This window comes from Manis javanica, chromosome 11, assembly GCF_040802235.1.
Source record: "Manis javanica isolate MJ-LG chromosome 11, MJ_LKY, whole genome shotgun sequence".
Classification (NCBI taxonomy): domain Eukaryota; kingdom Metazoa; phylum Chordata; class Mammalia; order Pholidota; family Manidae; genus Manis; species Manis javanica.
The window spans coordinates 76,541,478-76,558,527 of NC_133166.1; the positions used below are offsets into that span (position 1 = coordinate 76,541,478).

General features: G+C 42.2%; 1 protein-coding gene across 2 annotated transcripts in view; it reads left to right on the plus strand.

Moving 5' to 3' along the window:
- Positions 1-7,421: 7,421 nt before the first annotated feature.
- Positions 7,422-17,050, plus strand: part of DESI2 (desumoylating isopeptidase 2) — a 61,741-nt gene continuing 52,112 nt past the window's right edge. The window contains exon 1 of one of the 2 annotated variants that reach the window (XM_073216715.1): positions 7,422-8,008. In XM_073216715.1, coding sequence (XP_073072816.1) covers positions 7,967-8,008 — 42 coding nt within the window. In that variant the 5' untranslated portion in view covers positions 7,422-7,966. The remainder of the gene's footprint in view (positions 8,009-17,050) is intronic. The other variant, XM_017669986.3, reaches the window with a different exon arrangement.

The following is a 17,050-nucleotide window of genomic DNA, read 5'->3' on the forward strand; positions in this document are numbered from 1 at the left end:
TCAAAAAAAAAAAAAAAAAAGACAAAGTTTTCTTTAACTGTTAGTCTGCTCTTAATGTTGAAAGATTGCAAAAGGTTCTCTAATTGTTTTATCAAAGCAGTTTCTCATGCTTAAAGTCTCAGTGAGTTGCCAGAATATTTAAAAAAATGAAATCTTAATATTAAAAAGACTAAAAGCTATAGTTTGTTAACAACTGTGTAATCTTTATTTGCCTTTGAAATATTTTGTTGTCATTCTGGTTAAATAGATGAGTATGGCTTCATAGCAACCTATAATCCTATTTAAGCAAGTGCCAAAAAAAAAAAAATCAAATGCAAAAAGGTGCTTTTACCTCTAGTTAACTCTGATATTTTCCACAGGGCCCCTGGAACATGTCAGAGGAATTTTTTCTCATTGGAGAAAGTATTTGACAAATCTGGCTTATTTATCTGATATATATATGTATATATATATATATTTACCAGGAAAGCACTGTCAAAGAGAATGATGCTAAACTTTGTTACTGAATGTTTTGTGTTACAGAAATATCCAACTTTTCTTATATCAACTCTTATAGTAAGTCCTCATCAAGTCTTTAACCACTGTCATTTGTAAGTCTTTTGTCATTTATAGTCACTGTTTTATTATTCCTAAACTAGTAAAGACAGATTTCAGCAGAACAGGTATTAGTTACATAAGATTACATAAACTAAAGAAAATGATTTTGTGTCTTTTGTTTCAAATGTTGTTGATAAAGTGTTTTAAGACTTTTCTCTTAAGCTGACAACAGTTTAGTAAATGACTGTCTTTATAAGCAGAATTGAAACTTTATCTTTCTCTCTACCTAATCCCTCCAGAATTTAAAAACTCTCAGTGACTATTTTTATGTTTCATGGCAGTATGTTTATTTGCATAAGTTCAATAAGAACCTGCATTCCTTGTAAGAAGACCAATTAAAAACACAGGTTATACTACCAAGGCCTTGACTGGAATGTCATACCTGAGAGACATGTGCATAAACTAAGATATGGACAGCTTCAAGGAACTAAGACTGACTTTATAAAGCCAACAAAGCCCCTTGGAAGAACTGGCATGGTACCTTGCTTACAGGGTTCCTAGCAGCCTTACCAGGTGAGTAAAGAAAGTCACATCCTGGCAGGTTCAGGAACCTCAAGATGTCTCAGGGACCTCAAGAAGAGAGGAATTCACCCAAATCTACAAGTACTGCAGGCAAAACCTGATGGCAAGTCTGGCTTGGCTGTCTGGCCTCAAGAGGTCTTTAAAAGTTCAATCTGAAATTCCTTACAAGAAGTTCCAGCAAAGCACATTTAAAAGAGCCTATGTAATCAATTGCTCTTCTTGCTGCACTTATGCAAATAATCAAGCCAACTGTTAATTATTTTCTTAATCTGGCTAATTCTAATAAAAATAAGGGTGATTTTAGAGAAAAGTATTGTTTCAATAATGCTGTCTTATCTATACTAAATCCTAATATCCAGAATTCTAGTTTCCCCATAATACCTGACTATAATTCTCAATTAGAGTCTTCATATTTCTAGTTCTCATATTCAGCCATGCATTCTTAATCTTGTCAAGTTTGTCCTTCCAGAATAGAAAATCCAACTCCACATGTTGCTACTTAACCTAATAACACAATTTGTTTTATCTTGCCTAGAAGCCACAAAACTGCAAATAGTAATAGAAATGAAACCCAGAATAGAAGTGCCAACCTTCCGAAGTTCTCTCAACTGACCAGTGATGGAGACCTAGCTGCACCCTTTACTGCGCCCCCTTCTCAGCACGAAGCAGCCAGAGTGGTCATCGCCCCTTTTCCCTAGAAGCAGCTAGGGTCTCTATCTGTAGAGGGGAGAATGAGACAGGGACCATAGGCTTAGACAGAATAAAATGAGAGCCTCTGGAGGAAGCAAGGCAGGATATTTGCAATCAGAGCAACGTAACTACATGCTAGAACCCCCCCCCTACTAAAACTATGTTGAACATTAAGCTCTAGAATCATTCTTCAGTGAGATCAGTTAACGTTCCCCAGATAAAGAAGAGTAGCACATGTTTTATTATGCTAATCATTTGTAATCGTGTATAAGATTCACTTTAGTATACTAAAAAGCCCAGGCCTATGTGCTGTCTTTCCTCCTTCAGATGTGACTAGGTAATTTTGCAAGCTGAGCAACTGACTTAGCATGCAGACCCAGCTGTAGACGGCATTAGTAAAAGGCAGGATTCTTTAGCAAATAGACAATATCTCAGCCCACCTTAGAGGCTGGGCATGCAGTCTTTTGATGTGCTCCCGAACCAAGGCGCCAGTGTCCCAGAGAGAAATCAAGGCAGGAAATTATCTTTAATATTCAAGGACCCCTTGCCATCCTACTCCTTTTACTAACCCTTAGGCCCTGTATCATCAACAGGCTGGTCCAGATTGTCAGAGACCATGTGGGGGTCGTCCAACTGATAGTCGTCCGTGCTCAATATAAGCCCCTAGTAATGTTGTTACTCCTGCTTACCTGATAACTTTTATTAAAGATAGAATTAACAGAGTCCAGCTAATAGTGCTAAGACAACAGTATCAGCCTTTATCTCCTTACAACTGCAAAACCTTATTAGACCCATGATTGGGTCCCTTAGGATCCAGAGAAAGGGGGGAATGAAAGGGCAAGCTCCCGGATCCTATTTCAGCTAATCGGAGCTTAGTCTCTCTCCTCCAGTCAGCAAGAACACCCACCACCCCTGGACCCTACCAACTGACCAAAGCCACGACCCATCACCCCACCCCCAACTACCCCTAGACCCTGCCAATTGACCAAAGCCACGACTCATCACCCCCCAACTACCCCCAGGCCCAGCCAATCAGCCAGGGCCACGGCCATCACCCTTCCAAACCGCCCTGGAAACCCATAAAACCTTTGTTCTGGGGAAAACGCGCTCTCTTTCTCTGGCATCTTGCCACTGCATTGGTGTAGATGAGAGAGAGATTGAGCTCGAGCTAGCTCGAATAAAGGCTCTTTGCTTTTGCATCAGTGTTGGCTCCTTGGTGGTCTCCTGGGATTCGCGACTTTGGGCACAACAAAGATGTCTAAAACAAAAAGCATCATTATCCTCTGAATTTCTCAGTGATGTTTTCCCTTCAAGTCAGTGGCAGTTTTGAAATGGGAAATGATTTACTGTAGAATACACATCCCTACCTTTTAACCCTGGACCACTTATTCAACTACAGCAGTCAGGGTAGTCAACCAATGACAAATGATCCAGCAGAGGATGGGATGAAGGGGCAGGTGGGGAAATGAGGGTATCTCCCAAATATTTTTCATAATAGCGTGGAGAGACCACGAGTTGGATTCTGGAATACACACCATGCTTCACTCTGGCAGCCTCCTCAGTGGAGGTGACAGTTTTATGTAGCATCTATGGTAGCCAGATGGCCTCCAATGATCCTTGCTATGCACGGATACTATGCACACCAGTGGAGTCTCCTTTCACCTTGCTCCAGAGTTGTGCCTAATCAAATGCAGGTGAACTGACAGCAGGTCACTTCCAAGATGAGGTTATAAGACACTGCATCCTTTTTGCTTGTCTCTCCCTCACTGTTTTTTGAATCACTCACTCCAGGAGAAACAGCTATCAGGTCATGAGCAACCCTACAGAGAAGCCCATAGGGTGGTCAACTGAAAGCCAACAGCTACATGCATGAGCCTGGCAGCAGACCTCCAGCCCTGGTCAAGCCTTCAGATGCCTGCACATCCATGAGACATTCACCTATACATAAATCGAAGGCTCTCAGATTCCTGACCTCAACAATTGTAAAATAATGTTTTAAGCTGCTATGTTTTGAGGTAATGTGGTCCACAACAATAAGGCACAGTTGAACCCAGCTCATCCCTCTAATACTGCTTAGGCAATAATCTTTAAAATGTCTTTCCCTTTATGCTTTCCTTTATGTCTGCCTCCAAGTTGCCCAAGAAATCACCTGTGGGAGGCCGCGTCAAAGCTGCTCTCTCTTGGAATCAAGTTTGCCTTTCTCGTTGGTGAGGCCAGGACTCTGCAAACTGTATTCCTGTGCTCCCTGGGGCTCCCCAGCAGGCCGCTCTACTTTGCTAGAGGGGCACTGGCAGCAGGAGCAGAGACAAGTGCCTCCCCTTCTCCACCTCACCATCAGCATGAACTTAGCCGCGCTTCCTCCTGCCCACCGTAGGGGTAGCAGAGTTTGCAGTGGCAGTGGACTCCTAGTCTGAAGTCCTTTTGCCTGCCAGCATCCCCAGCGCGCCGGAATTCCCTCTCCAGAGTTTTGGATTCCAGCTCAACAGGGATCTCCTCCAAGTTTTAAAAATGTTTAAATCTCAACCTCTCTGTTCCTCTGGGCTTAGGTGTGATAGGTGCTTCTGGTGATCACTACCTTTCTGATACTAGTGGCCCCTCTTTGTCTTTTTAGGCTTCCATACCCAATTAACAATTCTTTGTATTAAATTTTCTTTGTTAATGTACTGGTGCGGTTTCTGTTTCCTGAAAACCACCCCAAGTAAGTCTCCCTATTAGGCTCTACTACTTCTTGTCTCCTTCCATTTCAATTATAGTGACTAAATATAAGTATTTTTTCCTGTCTTCTGCTGTTTTGTAGACTTCATGAGAGCTGGGATCATGTCTGTCTTGTCAGGTTGTACTAGTGATACACAGTAGCTGACACACAAAAGGTATTCATTTAATACTTGTTCAATGATGGATTCTTTCAGGCATCGGTGGATCAATTATCTAAATTGTGTGAGCAATACAGCTCATTCCATCATCAGACAGAGAATTCTACTTTGTATCAGGTGTATTTGGAGTGACCATGGGACATCTTGTATTGCGGGCAGAATAACAGTCCCCTGAGATATCCACATTCAGTTCCCCAGAACCTACAAATAGAGTATCTTACATAGGAAAAAAGACTTTTCAGATATGATGTAGTTAAAGATCCTGCGATGACATTATCCTGGATTATCCCAGGCTCAATGTTATCCCAAGGGTCCTTATAAGTGAAAAAGGGATACAGAGTCAGAGAAGATTAGATGGAAACAGAGGTCAGGGCACTGTGGCCATGAGCCAAGGAATGCAGTAGCCTCTAGAAGCTGAAAAGACAAGGAAACAGATTTTCCCCTTAGAGCCTCCAGAAGGAACACAGCCCTTGATTTTAGTCCAGGGAGACCCATTTTGGACTTCTGACTCTAGAACTCTCAAGATAATTAATTTGTGTTGTGTTTAAAACCCCTAACTTTGTGGTTATTTGGTACAGCAGCAATAGGAAACCAGTACATCTGGTAGAGGAAGACCATACACTGCAGGTTATTTTTTCCTAGTGCTCAGGAAAAAGAAAATTGGAGACAGGGCATCAGACTTTTCAGCAAACATGTGATGGTTAAGCTGAGGGTAGATGAGACGACAGTGGGCAAGGGAGTGTGCAGGTAAGAGGTGAAGTGAGCCTGCGGTTTGAGCCCTCAAAGTGTAGTAAGGACTCTGAGGTGTTAATGGGAGTGCCTGTCCCACCCACCTGTGGTTCACTGAGTTACTCTGGTGGAGAGGAAGGCCACAGTGGGAAAGGGAAGCAAAGCAGCTGGGCACACCAAAAATAGATTTCAGAACTTTGCTCACAACCTGAGGACAGTCAAATAACAGTCATGCACACAGCACTTACTGTCATGCAACACTGCCTGCCAATTCACCCTATTTCCCTAATACATTTGTTTTCCCTATTTTATACTTTCTTTTCTCTCTTCAGTTTCCCTACACCTTGGCCTTCCTCTCTGACTCACCAATGACCATCTTGCCTCTTATTGAGGAAATCAAATCAGAACACCCTCATTCCCGCCACCCCAAAATCTCTTAACTTGCCTTCATTTGTTTTCTGTATTACCTATACCATCTTCTGCACCTGCATCTACCTTATACACTATCGCTATGGATGAAGCATCCCTCCTGTTAAAGGACAACCCCTCCACATGGGCACAGGATCTCTTCCCTTCTTACCTTGCTCTTGGAAATCTCTCCCCTCTCCTATATCATCAATTTTCCTCTTTATATACAAGCATGCCTTAGTATCTCTCATCTTCAAAATGCTGTCCAGTGACCACACAGCCCTATCCCACTATTGCTAAGTTGCCTATAGACTCCACTCCACCTTACATACATTCTTCATTCCGGGTGTTCTCTGGATCCCACTCCACCCTGACACTGCTCACAAGGCCACCAATAACCCCAGAACTGTTGAATCCAGCGGTTTTGTAGCTTCTGTGTTACCATGCTCCGTCCCCTCCTGCCTCCATGGCTCCTCTTCCTCCTCTACTTGCCTTCTAAAGGAAGAGCCCTGGAGCTCTGTCTTTGGCACTTTTAATTTTAGCTATATACATTTTCCTAAGTCATCCAGTCAGTCCAAAGGCTTTATTTACAATGGCCATGACTCTGGCTGCCTACTTGGCATCGTGGATGTCTACAATATCTCCAACTTGACAAGACCAAGCCAGAACTTTGATTTCCCTTCTCCCAACCCGTTCTTCCCAATTTTCCCATCTTATAAATGGCACCACCATCCACATAATTTCCCAAGTAAAAATCTAGAAGTTATCTTTTAATGTTCTCTCCTTAACAAACTCACCATCCAAACCTTTAAAAAGTCCTCTAGACTCTAGTTTCAAAATACTTTTTCTCAGTGCTCCCCACTACCCCCAATATCCAGGCCACTTTCTGACATGCACTTGTGGCAACGCTTCCCAAATGGTTAGATCAGTTAGCTTTGCTATTCCTTTTGATGTAGTACTTGTCCCAATATTTGTGGGGCTGGCTTTTTGTCATTCAGATGTCAGCTTAAACCTCACCTTGTCACTGAGACCTTCCCACTGCAGCCAGTGTAAGACTATTCTGTATCACTTTATTCTGTTTTAATTCTCTGCAAAGCACATATCTCTGATACTTGGTCCTACCTGCCGTTTATACTGTCCACCTCAGGGCCTACAACACTGCCTGGCATGTGGCAGGCTAACAAATATTCGTTGTATGAATAGAAAAGCACTCGCTGTCCCCAGGCTTATGCTAATCTTTGAGTTGCTCTCTTTTCCCCTCTCAGCATATCAGTTTCATAAAATGTGAAATTTCATTCTGAGGATTAAGAGGAGGCATGTTACACCCCTCCCCTCCCCAGTAGGCCGCCTATATTTCCCCACCTCCCCCTCACCAATTTCGGGAGAAAAAAAAAAAACTGAGCAGGGATTTGGAAAACAAAGTCATCGCTACGGTATTCTGCCGCATTCTGCTGGCTTCCTTGAGCTAAACGCGACCGAAACGAACAGCAGCCATCCGTCACAGCGTAGTTGGAGTACGGCCCTCGCCGCCGCGAACGCAGGCGGAGAATGGCGCGTAGACCCTGGCGCTGCACGCTAGGGGCTGTAGTCCCCGGGAGGCCCGGCCTGGTAGGACCCCGCAGCATACTGGGAGCTGTAGTCGACGGCTGGACACACGCCGCAACTAGGGAGCACAGCGGTAGAGACTCCACTTCTGCGCTTCAGGCGCTGAGCGGGACTCCTCGATGCATGCTGGGAACTGTAGTCTTCATGGGACATCGCTCCTCCAGGGTGGAGAGGCGCCATTTTAGGTCCCGAGGTGCGGCTGCTGAGAGCCAGAGCGCAGGCGGGCTTAGCCCCGGCGCTGGGCCGGCCCCGCCCTCGGGCGCCTGGCACCGCCCTTCTCTCAGGCCCCGCCTCTCCCCACGTGCCTGCCGCCGAGGGGAGGTGCCTGAACCCGCGCGGGCAGCGACCCGTTCGGCCCCATTGGTGTGGAGGGGGACGTTGGCGGCGCTCAGGCCCCGATGCTCCCGCCCTGGCTGCCAAGCGCCGGGTTGTGCGCTTAGCGCCCGGCTCTGGCTCCCAGAAGTGTCCGCGAGGGTGGGAACAGCCTCGGCCTCGCGGAGACGGAGCGGCTGGAGGACGAGGCGACGGCCGCCGGGAGGAGGATGGGGGCTAACCAGTTAGTGGTGCTAAACGTGTACGACATGGTGAGTGCGGCCCCTGGCGGCCCGGCCCCCTGCGCTTCCTGCCCGGCGTCCCCGCCTCCAGCTTAGTTCTCTGGGGCGGGGGGAGGGGAGCAATCACTCCCAGCCCTCGCTCGCGTCCCAGCGCCAGTGAGTGCTTCCAGTTCGCCTGAGGGCTTTGGCCGAGCCCGCGCTCGGCTTGACCCTCCCCCGGGCGCACCCCCAGCCCGGTCCGGATCCTGGCCCCGGGCCCGACACCTTGGCGGGCGAGCAGTGTCCTTCTCAGAGCTTCCGTCGCAGGTCCGACTTCTCACTGCCTCCGCCGGGTCTCCCGGGCTACCCCACTTCACCTTTCCCGAGCGCCCGCTCTCCCCGCTTCTGCCCAGCCGTACACCTCCTCCTGCCCAAGTCTTCAAAAACTCCCAAGCGCCTACGTCCAGAAAGTCACAGCGTCGATGCCTGGGCGAGAACCTCTTCAAAGGGGAACAGGAGCCAACACATCCCTGCCTTCAGGGCGACCTCATAAAAATGAATGCGGCTAAAATTTGTCAAGTAAACAGTCCAGCCTGAATTACGTAGAGATCACGGTGGTGCCCCTTTCCTAGATTCTGAAGATCACTTTCCAGGTGATGCAACAGGTATCTGACGTGACCACAGGAGAGGGCAGGGAAGAGCTTGTTTGTTGTGTCACCTGACATCTGGGTACTGCAAGAAGCGCACAGAAGCGAGTCCACGGAATGGTTTGCTTTACAATTGCATTGAAATACCTGGTAGAGAATTGTTTCGGTTAGATGTGTACTTTGTTTTGTTTGCTTTGGTTAATTAGTTTTTGTTAAGGGTTACCTCTGCCTGCGATGTTTTTCATTTCTTGTTAAAGGGATTGGCAAATGACAAAGTCCCATCATTTTTATTGGCTGATACTAGAGGTCCGGAGCCTTGATTCTCATTCCCAGATATAAACTTTTTATTCTTTTTCATTATTTACAAGTTTCTGAATTTACAGTGTAACAGCTTGGATAGAAAGGGATTCCCATGTCATAATCTGAGAATTAAATGCGGCAGCCCTAGAGACTGGGACTTGTGGTGCATTCACAGTTTGCAGATGAGCTTGCAGGTGAAAGAAGATGGATTAATATGCTGAGAAAAGTGAAACATGGTAAAAAAAAATTAGAGAGCAATAATCAGAAGTAGAGATCTAGAAAAGCATAGCACTTTGTAAGATCTTTGTCACTGGCTAAGAAAAGAAATCTCTATAGATTCAAACTTTGGTGGCCAGCCGGATACCTTGAGTTTTTTTAAATTACACTTTACTGTTTCTTTGTCCCTGTGGCCCCACCCCAGTGATGTGAATTTCGTTTCTTTATTCATGAAAACTGTAACAAACCATCCCTCAGGATATATTCTGCTCTTGAGAGCACCGCATGCTCTAATGCTAGATTATTAAACCCCTTTATAAATTAAGATTATGCAATGGCCAGAGGGCCACAATTTCTTAGCTAAATACAGGAAAAGAGAAGCTTTGGTTTGTTAAAATTAAAAAAAAACATATTCTTACACTTGAGATATTCTATGAATCACAAAAATCATTGCTAATTGTAGAAAACATAGGAAAACCTAGAGATATTTGAAAGAGGAGTGTACTGAAAGATGTTGAAAATACTGTTTAACAAAAGATCTTATTCCTCACATCACTTTTCACATCACTTTTTAAAGTAGGTAGTTACAGAGGAAGCAGGTAGAGAAAATGGTAAGCTAAGCCTGCCCAGAAAACAAAAAATAGGGTCTGGAATTTCTAGAGCACAGACTGATTCATTATCTTTTCTACTGAATAATGCCTATGTTTATTATATATTGCTTCTCCATATCAACAAGAGAAGAAGGAGCATATGAATGTTTATCAGAATAGTAAATAGTTCTAGTAAATTTGCCCTTGTAAATTTGTTCTTTTGAAAACATTTTGGTCTGTGACTGTTTCATGTCACTAATTCAGCAATAGTAACAATTCAAAACAGCATGATTTTGATAATAGCAGAGCAAGGTGTAAAGGAGAAGACTACGGGTGTTTGTGGAATCGGAAAAACCGAGCGATAAAGGAGGGATGCTTGAAGAATGGGTAGGGTCTTTACCACAAGAAACAGTCAGCTTAGGAGAATGGCAGGAGGCGAAAGCACAGGTTGTAGTTGGGGAATATCAGCTGGTCCAGTATAACTAGAGTGTAGGACGCTTGAAAGGAGACAAAACTGAAAGTTTAATTAGAACTTTTTTATTAGTTAGGGGCTGGAATGAAGGGCTGAGGTGTCTCTGAGCCAGGGGGAACCATTTAAAGTTTTCCTAGTAGAGAACAGTGTGATCTACCAGATGTTTTAGAATTAAGGCCAGTGGGTTGAGATACAAATCTGTATCAATTATAATAATTTTTCTCAAGGCATTACTGGTTTTGGAAACATTTTTGCTTGATATTAAGGGTAAATTCCATTTTTCTTTGGCAGTATCCTGTTCATCATAGGTGGCTTTGAGGAGGATTGCCACTCTCTGTGCAGGCCTGTCTAATCCAAACTGTAAACATGAAAATTAGCCTTTGGTTTTGCACTTAAAATCACTGTTTATAGGGACCTCTTGCCATGTATCTTTGTGCCTCTTTGTGAGATTGTCACCTGCTCTGGCTCTGACTGTACTATTCGTGTTCACTAGATTGGGAGTGCTAATCATGTCTTTTCTCCCATAACTCTGCCACATGTAAAAAATAATTGTGTCAGCTTCACAATTCTTGTGGAGGATAGTATAAACCTCAAAAGGTTACTTAATCTTACACAGTACTTCTAAATTATTGCTTGCTGCCTTCTCAGTGATAATGTTCCTTTTTGTATTTTGGGGTAATCTGCCACCAATAAAACATGTCCTAGAGTTATTTTCTGAGTCTTGGGAATGAGGTTATTCACATATTCCTAAGTACTGTCGTACACAGTAAAGCTGGTTATTCACACTAGTCTCACTTGCTGGGACAGTCCTTCACAAGGTCTTCATTTGTCATAGATCCAGATTCTGTGCTTTTCAGGTTACCTTGGCTACTAAGGAATTTTTATAAAATAAAAATATGCAGTAGTGTGATGATGTTTGTAGATTCGCTCTATTATAAACAGTCTTCTTCCTGTTTTTAAACAGTATGTGTACATCTTCAGAGTCTTAATAGAAAATAAATACTTTCTAGGACTCTTCAAATAAGGAAGTTTTGGTCCCGACTCCTTTCTTTTGACCCTCCTGTCTCCTTTCACTCCTCTCTAAGGGTGTGATGTCATTGCAGGTGTGATTTTCCATCTTTAGCTCTAATTCAGACTTTCTGAAGGAGTTTGACTCATCTAAATAAACCCTTCACCTGAATGATTCCATAATATTTCTAAATCAGTATGTCCAGGAACAAACTTTTTCTCTTCCCTCCTTTCCCCACCTCAAAATCTTTCCCTTTACCACCACCCACTCCCCTCACTCTAATACCTCTTGTGTTGTCATTTTATCTTAAGAACCAGCATCTTATTCTACTCAGTTTTCCAAGCCAGACTCTGGGAGTAAAACTGAAGTGCTCTTACTTACAAACCCTTCATATCAAGGCATCAGTCCCTGTCTCTCTGATTTAGTTTGGTTGGTTCTATCTGAAAGTAACAGATTGACATGAATGGCTTAAGCTGGAAGGGTACTTATGTCCTGAGATACAGTCCCTGGGTTAGTTCAGGAGCTCAGCCAGGTCCTCAAGAATCAAGACTTGCTATCCTTTTACTCTGCTATCCTCAGCATGCTGGCTTGTGTTCTTAGTTTGTCCCCTTGTAGTTGTGAAATGACTGTCATAGCACCAAACATAGTATCCTCATTCAGCAGGATGTGAAGGAAGACAAAGATAGATAAAGATGAGTATGGCCTTTCTCTACTACATGCACTGCTCTCCTTTTAATAGAAAGGAAAGACTTTGCCAGAGCCACCTCCTTTCCCAAGAGATTGTCCAGAATTGGCTCACATGTGACTGTAGTGAAACTTAGAAAGAGACCGTCTGGCTTTTCTAGCCTCTATGGGGAGTTGTAGGGGAGGAAGGCAGGGAATTGGAGATGGCAGTTAGCTGGGAACCTATGATGTCTGTCACGTATTTTACTTCCTAGATATTCCTTAAATTGGTTGCTTTATCCTCATTTCTACTGTTGCTTCTCAGGTTCAGGCTCTCCTTATCTCTGTATAATAAACTGCCTTATTAGTTTCAGTTTGCTAGTATTACTTCATATTAATCCATATTCTGTTACCAAAGTAATCTTTCTGTAACATAAATGATTATGCCATCCATCTGCTTAAAATTCACCTACAGGATAAAGTCTAATGCCCTTCATGATGTGACCTCTCCCTGACTGTTAAAGGCCCATCCTCTACCAGTTCCCCACTGCAACATACACACATAATTATTGCTCACACGTGGAAATGTTGTAGATAATCTAAACAGGCTGTAGTACACCAGTTCACACCTCAGCATTGTTACAGATTTAGTCCTTCCATCTGGATTGTCCTATTCCAGCCTTGGTCGGCTGTGACCTGGTCCTTCTGGCTGTAGCTTAGCCTTTATTCATTAGACTTGGGTGAACTCCTCCTCCTTAGTTGTGCTTTCTACATGTCTCAACCACTGCATGTGGTACAGTTCTGCGCATCCCACTAGACTGAATTCCATGACAGCATCATACTGTCATCAGTGTCTAGAACAGGGCCTGTCCCTAGGTGTTGTGTAAGTAAATATTTACTGAATGAATTGGATTTTTAACTGGGCAGTTCTATTACAAATGGTGCCAGTACCTAAATGTTAGGGAAAGGTTATCTGATTTGCCACCTTGTGCCAAATACTTACTATTTCCTTGTACTTTTACTTAGTACAGTACTGATTTTATCTGTGATTGTTGGAATGGGGTGACCAAATAAGGGGGGAGGATCGTGGGAATGAGATGGAAAAATGTCAAATATTCTTTGACATTGCTTTTTTTAAAACATTAGGGACTCAACTGAGGAAAGGTTTTTAATCTGTTTATTTTCTTATCTTTCTGAAAATCTTGTCAGTTCCTGAATTTTAACCTAAATTAAACAGTAGAAGGAACTAGTCTTAATTTTCTTGTGCCACGTATGTTTCTTGGACCAGTAATACTATTACCACTTGACATAGAAACAGTGACTCGTGAGTATTACTGAAAAAGGACAACCATAAATCTTTCCTCCTACATTATCCATGGCAGTATCTTTTTTCCTTCTTTCTCTTTCTTCTTCTTTTTTTTTTTTGGTCTAGTATGTATGGGAAAAGAATTCAATCTCTGTATGCATTTGTTTACTACTGCTGCAGTATCAAATTGCCAAAAACTTAGCAGTTTAAAACAATATGTATTTATTATCTCACATTTCTGAGGGTCAGAAGTGCAGGTGGGCTGGGCTGTTCTCTGCTCCAGGTCTCACAAGGCTGAAATCATAGGGTCAGATGGCCTAGACTCCAGAGCACACCTGCTGCCAAGTTCTTACAGACTGTTACCAGAATTCAGTTGCTTGAAGTTGTAGGGCTGAGGTTCTGTGCCTTGCTGGTCATCAGCTAGGAGCCTCTCTTTGCTGCTTAAAGCTCATGCATTCCTCATCCACATCCTTAATCTTAAAACCAGCAAAAATAACACACTGAGTCCTTCACACATGTCAAATTTGTCTGACCACCCTTCTGCCATATCTATTCTACCTCCATCCAGAGAAAGTTCTCTGCTTTTAACAGGTCATGTAGTTAGATGGGACCCACGAGGATGTTCCAGGATAATTTCCATATCTTAAGGTCTGTAACTTTAATTACACCTGCAAAGTCTCTCTGATGTATTTACAGGTTCTAGGGACTAGAGTGTGCACATCTTAGGGTGTTGTTCTGCCTACTACACCATCTATGAAGGCTACATTGTAAACCCCAAAACGTTCAGTGTTCCCTTTTAGCAGCCCCTTGACTTGACATGGAATAAATATTAACATAGTAACTCGAAATGGAAAAATTGAAGTGTTCAAAAAATGAAGTATGGAATCCTTTTGTTGTTGGCAGTACTCATGTGTTAAAGGTCCAAGCATGGCAGTGACTGCACTCCCCTCAAACTGCAGTGTGTATCAGTTCCAAGGTCACATTTATGATGATGGATGAAGGTAACAAAATAGACTTTAATGAACTTGTAAACTAATTGTAATTACCAAGGAGAACCTACTATTTTGGTTGAGCTCTTTTATTAAAATGGATTTTTCTTAAGCAGAATATGCTTAGATTTTCCATTTGTTGACTGTCTGATTTTCTACAAGATGATTCTAATTCCAAAGCCCAGTTGGTTAGTAGAATGTAACGGGAAGACTGTCAAAATACTCTTCAACTCTTCAACTGTAAGAAAGGGAAATGAGATACATGAAAATAATTTTAAGCGTCAGTTTATCTGGAACGTATTTCAGTATACGGCTGTGCTGGCCCCATATCCCCAAAACAAATAACTTAAATATTAACTAATTGATCCCACATTATTTGAAATAAAAATCTTTCTGACTTTGCTGAATTTAGTCTCATTGCTACGCTAATTATTGGAAGTTCACACCATATTTTAGAATATAGCTGAGCCAGTTTCCTCTCATTATCATTCCCAAGTTTTCTTGACTGTTACTCATTTCCTGTTCTCAGAGTACTTTGTAAAGCTCTTTGAAAAAATTCCAGTCATTTTTTGTCTTTTGGGTTTTTTAACTGTGTTAAAATATGCATAAAATGACCGTCTTAACCATTTTTAACTATGTAGTTCAGTAGTACATATTCACATTGTTGTATACCCATCTCCAGAACTTTTTTATTTTGCAAAACTGAAACTCTATTTCCATTAAGTAACAACTCCCCATTTCGCATATCTGTTAGCCCCTAGTTATCACCATTTTATTTTCTGGCTCTATGAAATTGACTACTTACGCATAATATAAGTGGAAGCACACAGTATTTGTCCTTTTTTTTTTTTTTTGGTATCATTAATCTACAATTACATGAAGGACATTATGTTTACTAGGCTCCCCCCTTCACCAAGTCCCCCCACATACCCCTTCACAGTCACTGTCCATCAGCCTAGTAAGATGCTGTAAAATCACAAAGTATTTGTCTTTTTATAACTGACTGGCTTCACTTCCCATAGCATCCAAGGTTCATAATGTTGTAGCATGTGTCAATCTCCTTCCTTAATAAGGCTAATAGTCTATTATATGTAATATCACATTTTGTTTGTTTATCTTTCAGTGGACATTGGGGTTGCTTCCTTTAGCTATTGTTAGTTAATGCTGCTATGAGTGTAGGTATACAGATATCTGGTCAGTTCCCTGCTTTACTTTTTTGGGATATATACCCAGTAGTCCATAAGTTCTTGTTTTTATTTTTAATTGGAATTGCACTAAACCTGTAAAATAACTTGGGAAGAATTGGCATCTTTCCTGTCCTGTTCTTATTTTAACCTAGTGATGAAAATGGATTTTTGTTGTTGTTGTTGCTCTTTGAAAATTGTATCCAGAAAATACATATAGTTAAAAAAGTTAACATCAAGCACATATTCTGAGCCATCTATTAACAGAAAAAGCTTAATAACTAAGTAAAATGTAGTTCTCGGTAGTTTTGCCATAAACATCTTTGCCAGAAGCATTTTTGTTGCAAACATTTCCACCACATAACTAATTGGCCATAAGTCAGAGAACGTAAAAATAAAATTCGTTTATGTTTATTTTATTTTTTTAATTTTCCTATCATTAATGTACAATTACATGACCAACATTATGGTTACTAGACTCCCCCCATGACATACCCCATTGTTAAGTCACTGTCCATCAGTGTAGTAAGATGCTATAGAATCACTACTTGTCTTCTCTGTGTTCTACTGTGTTCCCCGTGCCACCCCGCTACATTATGTATGCTAATCGTAACACCCCTTTTTCCCCTTTATCCCTCCCTTCCTACCCATCTTCCCCAGTCCCTATCCCTTTGGTAACTGTCAGTCCATTCTTGGGTTCTCTGAGTCTGCTGCTGTTTCGTTCCTTCAGTTTTTCCTTTGTTCTCACACTCCACAGATGAGTGAAATCATTTGATACTTGTCTTTTTCTGCCTGCCTTAGTACACTGAGCATAATGTCCTCCAGCTCCATCCATGTTGTTGCAAATGGTAGGATTTGTTTTCTTCTTATGGCTGAATAATATTCCATTGTATATATGTACCACCTCTTCTTCATCTGTTCATCTACTGATGGACACTTAGATTGCTTCCATTTCTTGGCTATTGTAAACAGTGCTGTGATAAACATAGGGGTGCATATGTCTTTTTCAAACTGGGCTGCTGCACTCTTAGGGTAAATTCCTAGGAGTGGAATTCCTGGGTCAAATGGTATTTCTATTTTGAGTTTTTTGAGGAACCTCCATACTGCTTTCCACAATGGTTGAACTAATTTACATTCCCACCAGCACCGTAGGAGGGTTCCCATTTCTCCACATCCTCACCAACATTTGTTGTTCCTAGTCTTTTCGATGCTGGCCATCCTTACCGGTGTTAGGTGATATCTCATTGTGGTTTTAATTTGCATTTCCCTGATAATTAGTGATGTGGAGCATCTTTTCATGTGTCTGCTGGCCATCTGAATTTCTTCTTTGGAGAAGTGTCTGTTCAGATCCCCTGTCCATTTTTTAATTGGCTTATTTGCTTTTTGTTTGTTGAGGTACGTGAGCTCTTTATATAATTTGGATGTCAATCCCTTATCGGATATGTCATTTATAAATATACTCTCACATACTGGAGGATGTCTTTTTGTTCTATGGATGGTGTCCATTGCTGCACAGTAGCTTTTTAGTTTGATATAGTCCTACTTGTTCATTTTTGCTTTTGTTTCCCTTGCCCAGGGAGACATGTTCATGAAGAAGTTGCTCATGTTTATGTCCAGGAGATTTTTGCCTATGTTGTCTTCTAAGAGTTTTATGGTTTCATAACTTAGATTCAGGTCTTTGATCCATTTTGAGTTTACTTTTGTGTATGGGGTTAGA